General features: G+C 49.1%; 1 protein-coding gene across 1 annotated transcript; it reads right to left on the bottom strand.

Annotated features, from left to right (window-relative positions):
- Positions 1-3524: 3524 nt before the first annotated feature.
- On the bottom strand, positions 3525-7959 carry TMEM37 (transmembrane protein 37). The gene is made up of 2 exons (XM_065841037.2): positions 7668-7959; positions 3525-6719 (listed from the first exon to the last, which is right to left on the bottom strand). Exons 1-2 carry the CDS (start codon positions 7686-7688, stop codon positions 6147-6149), a joined length of 594 nt encoding a protein of 197 aa, XP_065697109.1. The 5' UTR covers positions 7689-7959; the 3' UTR covers positions 3525-6146.
- Between the last annotated feature and the right edge of the window lie 1096 nt (positions 7960-9055).

Here is a 9055-nt window from a genome sequence, read left to right as displayed (position 1 = left end):
TGCAAGGCTGCACACTGTAATACACTATCACAAGGTATCTGAGCTTCTGTTAACAGCTTTCTATTCTTAAACATAAAATTGTTAAGAAAATTTCCCTAGTTTGAGTAGAAAAGGGATAAAGGAATTCACCCAATAAGTGCAACCAGAATTCCTTCTTGATTTTGTGTGCGCATTTCCCCAGTTGGGGTAATTCTCGCTTTTTTTTTTTCCGAAGGGCAAAGATAACTGACAGAAAGCAAGTGGTATTGACCATACTTCTCTCTCCTCCTGGTCACCTACAAGACGCTGGCAAAACACGTGTGGTATGTCAAATGCTACCCAAGTAGAGCGGCACTCCCCTACTCTCCCAGAACTGCTCTAAGGAGGTTTTATTCACACCAAACCATCACAGTAGACTTCTGCCATTTTACCAGAAGGCAAACACACAGAGACACTCAAAGGATGCTTTCAAAGTTAAAGCACCTGTGCAGAAGCAGGTTTGAGTGCTATTAGTACCCTTTCAAACCCTGAGATTCTGGAAAAATGTATTTATTGCCTCTGCTGGTGCGGACAGGCGGCACAGCCTGTATCTGCCCTGGCTAACAGACACTGCCTGGGCCAGGATGGGCACCGCAGCAGATGAGAGGGTTTTGCCTTCACCCCAGCTCCCCTGTCTGGTTGGCTTTGCCTTCTGATACCGGTCACCCAGTAGCGGGAGAGCTGAACCTCTTTAAAACCAGGGGGAAAAAAGAAATCAAATACAAAGCAGTGAAGTGGCAAGGATTTCCAGGAATTAATTTTCAACTTTTTATTGAAATTGCAAGGCTTTGAGTCAACATCATTCTTTAAGACTCAGCCAAAGCACGAGGAAGGAAGAGCAGAAGCAGCATCAGTCCTGTGACTGAGAGAGAAGTGAAAAATATCACTTTTTGCTGACTAACCCAAGCCAAGCAGAGCCTCCAGCCTTCTCAGGGATTCACTCTGTCCCAATGCATTTAACAAGTCAGATACTTCCAAAAAGATACAACCATTAACCTAATTTTCTCTCTGGCCTAAAAATAAGACCAAGAAGAATAAAACAATCTTTATGTTCCCTGAGAATTAAACATGTACCAGTCAAGCCCAAGCAGCTGTTTGTTTTAAGGGCAAGTGCCTTCTTTCAGCATAAATGAAGAAATATAGATTCAGAGATACAATAACATGTAATTAATTAGATCTGATGCAATTATTTGCTCTCCCATAAACCAGCATAAGAGCTCAACCCTGCGGTGAGCAGTCAGGACTAGCACTGGTGGCACAAGGTCAGGCGGAGCCCAGGCTGAGCGTGATACCTATTTGTACTGTAGCCCTGGTGGAACAGGGGTGAACCACATGCCCTGAAACAAAATGCTCTTATTTTTTGTATTTAAAAAAAAGTTCTAGCATAAGTTGCTCTACATGGCTATTTTTGTTTTATTCGACCTTCCTGAAATAACAACAACAAAAAAACCCACCCCAAACAAACAAACCCCCCAAAATAATAAGGAAGTATTGCCAGGTTCTCTTTTACATTTGCTTCTGGCATCAAGCACTGACCTGGTTTGTACGAAAAGCTGAGGATCCGTAAAAACCCTCAGCTGTCAGCTGGCATTCAGAGTCCTCAGCTCTTTGGGAAGACTAAGTCAGCTCAGGCAGGTGGTCCCAGGCATTATGGTGCTGTGACCTGGAGGTAGAAAGGTGCTGCCAACCACCACCAAAGTGGTATGGATTCTTACCTTGCCCATCTTCTGCACAGGTGACGCAAAATCACCCTTCCCTGCTGGGGATCTCTCGATTAACTGAATGGAAGAATATTGAAGAAAAGAGCTACTTAGCTCCAGGAATGTTGATATGTTTATAAGCAGATGAAGAGGAACAGGGAAGTAAATCTCAGTGAGCAACACAGAGAGTGGGAGATCACGGGGTGCCAGGCACAAACCCAGTGGCCTGAAACAACTGACACAGGCTGAATACAAACTCCGTATTCAGGCTTTACTGACTTCCCTTTTTCTGTACTTGTTATGGGTATTCAACATAAAGCAGTTTATCATCAGGAAAGGGGACTTGAGTACCATCTTTCAGACAAGTAGTTACCCTTGTTCTGGGACACTGGTGTCAACCTCTGGCCATTCAGCCCCGGTCCCCTGGGGAGCCAGCCGTGCAGGCAGCAGCTCCAGCAGCTTGAACATCAGTGGTCAAAGATCTAAGGCTGAATTTAAAAGGAAGTAATTAATGGATTTTCTCTCCCAATACAGCAAACAAGGAAGTTCCCAGCAAAACTGTCAGAATCAAGTCGCAGTATTGTTGTGCAGTGAACAATTACACTGTGCAGTGAATAATTACACTGTGCAATGCATTGGGGGACCTGAAATGAACCTTTTCAGAAGAGGGTGGTGCCAATTCAGAGGGATTGGATCCACATGAAGGTGAGAGGCCCCAGGAATCCCGCCAACACCCCTTCCAGAACACCCCTCAGGGCAGACCTTTCTTCCACCCAGAAACAAGGCCCTTCTTACAGGTGCAAGCTGATGGGAAGGTTTAGAAGAAAGGCCATTACTGGCTTACCACAGGCCCCAGCAGAGGGAAAGAGAAAGCAGATGAGGAATTGTTTTTCTGTAACCACCTTCCCCTGACTCACAAAAGCAAGCAAAGCTCAACCCCCAAACCAGGTGTCCCTCCAAACACAAGCGATGAAGGTACTGTAGAGCTAAAAATCAAAGTACCAGTAACAGTCCAGGATATCTTTCTAGTTAGTATGCCCTGTACCATTATTTCCTTATTCTCATCCACAAGTAGTGGTTTGTGCACAAGTTTCCAATTAAATTTAGTAACTGAGCAAGTTTAAACAGCTCATTAACAAGAGGTGACATTCATTATCCTGCTTTCAAGGGATATTAAACCACCTGAGACTGACCAACGGCCTCTCCCATCAGAAAGAACACCAGGTGCCAATCAACTTATTTGAGGTTATATAAACTAATTAAGTGGTGAAGCTGGAGGTCTGTTTAACTACATTTAACTAAACCTGTCAGCACAGTGAACTTGGGGGAAAAGTGTATAAACACCTTTGTGCTCAGATACCACTTCTGCAAAGCTGGGGAAAAGAGCAAGGATGTTTTAGACCCAGGGTGCAGTGTGGGGAGAGAGAGGTGAAGGACACAGGAAGGAGCTCTCTAGCTGGTAAACAGAGCACATGCAACAGCAGGAAATCATTAAGAGCCTCAAGGTTATCTCTAATTCCCACGAAGCAGCACAGCTGACTGTCCCTCTTGTTTTTGCAAGACAAGTAAGCAGTGCTGGCTGCTTGGGTTGGTGTGGAGACCCTGGAGGGGAAAGGAGAGGGGAATGTGCAGCAGCTGTAGGGTCTTGGCTTCCTTGGTTGGAGCTCGGCGAAGTGCCAAGCAGTTGTTTCTTCATTCATCTAGCTGGATAAACACACAGAATTGGTGCCGCAGAGATTACATAAACCCTGCTCATCCCCTTAAATCTGCACCCTGATATCTAAATGTAAAAAGAAAGAATTACAGTTATCTAATTTCAAAGAAATTTATTTAATAAACTTCAGGAATGTTGCTTGTTACTTCCACAGGCTTCAGAAAATGAGCAGTTACCCGTTGCTGCACAAGTTGCTCTATATAAGGATGTTTCCAAGACAATCAACCTTGTTTTGTAGTATTTAGCCATCAAAATGCATCTCCCAGCATCAGTAAGTAGTATCACACAAAGCCAGTTGGAAAAAGGAATTATTGTATTTTCCATGGAGGATTCCCTACCCCCAACAAAAGGCCTCTTCAGCTAGCAGAGGACATCCTAAAATCATTCATATTTCCACCAAGTCTTGGGTGAACTCACTGGCCAATTATCTGCTGCCTCCCTCTAACCCGAATGGGAAGCACCAGCCTGGGGCTCAGTCTGGCACTGCTGCCCACTAGCAATAAGGGGAACACGCATAGAGAAATTATTTCCAGTTCTGAACGTCACCAAGAAGCCACTCTGAAATTACATCCATGTTTCTAGACAAACCACGGACACTCTTCACCTAACATAGGGGAACTGTCCTGCCTGGCATGGGCATCCCCAAGCACCATAACTGATTTATTGGTTAGTTAAGGCACTTTACCACCTGGTAACACCAAAGTGAAACAGTCTGGGACCGGACCTTGCAGAATCTCTCTGGATTAAGTGGCTCTGCTAAAGCCAACAGCACTGTTCACACAAGCATTTGCAAGTTCAGCCCACCACCATGTCCTCAACAGTGCAATCTGGCAAATCAAAAGCACCTTTACAGAAGCAGAATCACAGTGCAGTTTTCCAGAAACAGGCTAAAGGCACAAGTCCTTGTCCTTGAGAGGATCAAGAAACCATAACAGAGCCTCAAACATGGAAGAGCTTCAGGAGTTGGCTGTCTTGCACAGCTTTGTGCATTATCTCACCAGAAAGATGGGCAGATGCACATGCAAGAGCACAATTGGCACAGTCCAGAGCTAGCCTGGTCTGAAACTGCATTGTGAAACAGCCTTAGGAGAATTGTCTTGAAAAGTTACAGAAATCTGAGAATGAATGGAAACTGTCCTCATGAAGGTGAACCCACAGGAGCACATTCAGCAGGTGTGGATGTATGCTCAGGCAGGACTTAGGATTCTTCACTTTCAAAGACAAAGTTGTTTACTCATAGCTCACCTACACAACCTTCCCAGCCCTTGTGCTATGAAGCTTTTGTTTCAGGTAAAAAACTCTGTCAAACTTGCTGCACAGGAATTGAAAACCTTGTTCAACAGCTATCAGACAAGTTACAGAGATGAAACACGTAGAAACATTTGTCCTCACAGAAAATTACAAGCAGTCTTACCAGAGGATATAAACCAAACATTTAATCAGAGACCCTGAAATGCTCCAAAGACACTTTAATCTGTGGTCAATGGAGTGCTGTATGTTGGGCAAGGAGGACACATGTGGGGCAACCCAACCCCTGAGGTCTTTTCTTATTTTACATCAGACACCACAGGGACCTTAAAAGCTGCAGCAATTATAGAGATCTTGACTCAGGCACTGGCAGGAGGAAGACCAGCCTTAATATAATTTTGTCTCAGTGTCTTTGCATTTCCATCAGCTGTGACAGATTACAGCTGTTCCCATCAGACCCTCCTTGAGCAATCTTGGGCTTCTCATCCCAAGCCCACTGTTAATCAGGGAAGAAAAGGACTTGGTCTGGTCAAGAAGATCTAGAGCTTTATCCTCCCAGAGGAAATGCTACAGGAGACTCAACTACAGGATGAGTTGATTTCCCACTGCCCCAGCAGGACACTCTGAGAACCAAAACACACCCCAGAAGGTGCAGTGGTCTCAGCATGGTCTGCCCAGTCACGATGCCCAGCTTCAAGCCCCTGCAGACCTTGTCCCACTTGCCCAAAATGGGTGAAAAGGAAACCAGGAAGAGCAATGCCCCAAGACAGTGAACTTTGCAGGGGCTGTGAGGGAGTCAGTTTGGGGGACTTATTGGCATGTGTTATACAGGCAGCTACATCTCCCTGCACCTCTCCCACAGGAAAGAACAGATACAGGGAACATGCCAGCAGAAAACAACACTGGTGACCAGATCAAGATCTGTGTGCCTTCTCTTTTGAAAGGGGAATGGAGGAAAGATCCAGTGAAGACTTTCAATACTCCATACCAGTGAGCACGGCCAGGGACAAATCATCTGTCCCTGAGACAGAGCAAAGCCATGAGACACGCTAAAGTTGCGTTACATTCTTCACAGGCTCCAGAGTAGGGGAAAAAGCCCAGCAACACCAAACCTCCAGCAATACAAGCTTTGTATAAGCCTCAGAACTGAGCCCACATGGGTAGGTTGTAGTCTGCCACCCCTTTACACATTTAATGGGACACCATCTTCTTGAAGCCACTCCTTCAAAAATCCCCACATTTCAACAGCAGCCAGTCTCAGTCTGTGCTTTGCTCGCGTTGGGCAGCCCTCAACGCTGACCAGTGGGTGGGTATGTCTTCTACAGGCACCAGGACTGACTCATGCTTCCCCTCCTTGCACACAATTTAAGACACGGTGTACTTTTCAAACTTCATTAGACTCCCTTTTTTTCCAGTCTAATTGGCAAAGCTGATTACACAAAGGCCTTTCTGTACATGCTTTGCACCTAGATTTTGCCTACCCTATTCCTGGGGTGTGTGAGGCTGTTGATGTGAAGTCCACTGATCCCATTAAGGAAAAAGAGAAAGGCAGCGACGAACTCACACCAGTATGTCAGCGCGAAACCCGTGAAGGTGAGGTGATCCTTCACAAGGATGGAGAAGCTCAGAACCCCAGTGGCCGACAGCAAAAAGGAGCAGAGGATGAGAACTGAGCCCATTGACCACTTCCGCCTTGCATTAGCATCCTCACAGACTTGGGACACCATCAGGAGCTCCAGGCCAAAGATGGCAACCACAACAGCAAAGGCGACCATGCTTCTTATGGGAATCATCCCCACACTCAACCCCTCCACGTTGGCCAGGCTGAGGTCAGTGACACACTTCAGGACAGTGCCATTGCTAACGGTGCAGAAGTGCCACAGTCCAAAGAGCTGCCCCCTTGCAAAGAGCCAGCGGCCATCGCAGACAGAGATGGATGACAAGACCACCGCTATCGCCACGCACAAGATGATCAGGCTCCTGATGAGAGTCTCAAAGAAGGATTTCTGTGGTCTCCGGTGCACCAGCAGCCTCTGCGCCTTAAAGGATAAAAGGGAGGGTGAGGAAAAAAAAAAAAAAAGAGTTAACAGTACTACTTTAGGGTAAAATGAAACCAGAGAGACAAAGCTGTGGGACTTGAGCATTTGATGTGATTTGCTTGTGCACATCAAACTCCTCAAGTAAGAAAGCAATGTAGTTACAGGCTGTATCCAGGAGAAAGGAAGGGTGGGAGAAACACTCCAGGTTCCCTGGCTGCAAGAACAATACTCCCACGTCAAGGGCCGGGTTCGGGATCACAAAGGCTCCGGGCTGAGCTAGGTCCCTGCCCCAGGGCTCCCACAGCACAGCCTCCTGCGCTGGCAGGGCTGGAGGAAACCGTCGGCCCCTGCCTGGGAGAATGGAGCTCGACGCCTGAGACGGGGGAGGCAGCAGAAACGGGGCGGGGGGTGCACCCAATTACCAGCACTGCCCTTCTTTTCCCACAGCCTTATTGGGTGGCAGCCAGTCGGACTCCCCCCTCCATTTGCCGGCGGCAGCTGCGGTCCGGACCCGGCTCCTCACCCCACGGGCGGCACGGCTCGGCTTCCTCGGGGCTGGCGGGGCTGCAGCCCCCAAGAACCCGCGTGGGCAACGCGCGGCCCCACTGCTCCTCGAAACCTTCCAAGAGGGCCCGAAATGTAATTAAAATAGAAGCCAGGCACACCGCAACCCCCTCCAGCCCCGCACGGCAGGCGGTGGTGCTCAGAGACCCAGGTGCGGGTAAAGAGCGGCTGCAGCCCCGCCTATGGGGAGGGGAAATCCACGGACACGGGGGAACTGCTGCCGGTCCGGGGAGGGGGGATCTGGCCGGCTGCGGCCCGTGGCTCCAGTGAGGGTTGGGGTGACCCTGGCTGTGCAGGCACAAGCCGGAGCAACAGCCCCACGGAGGGAGGATGCGCGGTCGCAGAGCCCGGAGCCTCCCCCGCGGGAGCAGATCGGCGACGTACCTGCGCCCCGATGGCCGTCATGGTGCCGGCGGCGCAGAAAGACCCGGGCGGGCTCCGGCCGCGGCCTTTTATGTCCCCGAAGGGCGGCGGGCAGCCCGTCCGCCCGCCCCGCCTGGGCGCCCTGCGGGCCCCCCCGCGGCTGAGTCAGCAGCGCGCTCCCAAAGGGCGGAGCCGGGCTGAGCCAAGCCGGGCTGCTGCTCCCAATGGCCCGGGATAGCGGGGAGAGCCATCGCTGCCCGGGCCCGGGACACAGGCTTGTCCGTGCCCGGTCTAGAGCCCCACCGCTCGATTTGCTTGGTGTCCCGGGCGGCAGCGGTTCCTCCCGCCGTGCTGCAGCCTCATCTCCACCCCTGGGTGCCCGTGTATCCCCGAACGGCTCCAGGTTTGTTTCTCCAGGCAGCGTTTCTGGCCCCGATGCCAGGTCTTCCTGGGACGGGGAGCAAGCCTGAGACCTTAGAATTAGATGATCTCTAAGGTCCCTTTCAACTAAAACCATCCTATGATTCAGTCTCCTGCTTGTCCTCCCGTGGGTCCGCAGCCCTCTGAGAGGCGAGTATTACGCTTCAGCAGTAGCGTGTTGCAGGGGAGTCCCTCTGCACTGCTCTGGAATGGTCCCTGGGGATGTGGTGCTGTGCACAGTGATACTCAGCCAGGGAACACAGACGCCAGTTCTGCGCTTCACTGCAACTGCCCAGCAGCGGCTGCTCCTGGGGTTTGTGTTTCCGAAGCCACTGGGACACGGGCTCTCCTCCTTGCCCGCTGTGATTTTGGCCTCTCACCTTAGACTGTGTGCGGCTCTTATCTGTTACCAGTGTACTTAGCCTTATGTATCTCCACCTGTACTGTCAGCAAAACTGTCTCAGCTCATAAAGTTTTACGCCCTTGCTCTTTTTCTCACTCATGTTTTGCCATCCTCTAATGAATTACTGATTTATTTATTTTTTTTTTAATGTCAGAAACAGCTTAAAAAGGAAGCTCAAGAAAATTTGCAGTGTCACCAGAAACTCTTGTTTTGCTGCCAAATCCTGATTTCAGTTCCAGCAGAGAGGTCTGCACTGACTCCACAGGCTCCAGTGGATGGACTCGCAGGCCGGAGTTCCTGCACCTTCCTCCTATGAAGTCAGGCTCAGGACTCAAACATTCCCTTTCTAGCCAAAAGGAGTTGGAAGGATTTCCTTCTCCAACACGGGGTAGTAGAAATTATTGTAACTTTACCCTTCCTTCAGCTTCCATTTCTGAACAAATCAGTTGCCTATACAGAGAGTCTCATTATCTTAATCTCTACACAGCTTTACAAGGGCTTTCTGTGTTTCCTTTTAAAACAGATATATATCTATATCTGTTCTGATTTGCCTGGAGGTGTTTTCTGCAATACTATTTATTGTATT

The sequence above is a fragment of the Patagioenas fasciata genome, chromosome 7 (assembly GCF_037038585.1).
Source record: "Patagioenas fasciata isolate bPatFas1 chromosome 7, bPatFas1.hap1, whole genome shotgun sequence".
NCBI lineage: Eukaryota > Metazoa > Chordata > Aves > Columbiformes > Columbidae > Patagioenas > Patagioenas fasciata.
Note: the sequence above shows the minus strand (reverse complement) of the source record. Positions and strands in the feature narration are given on the sequence as shown.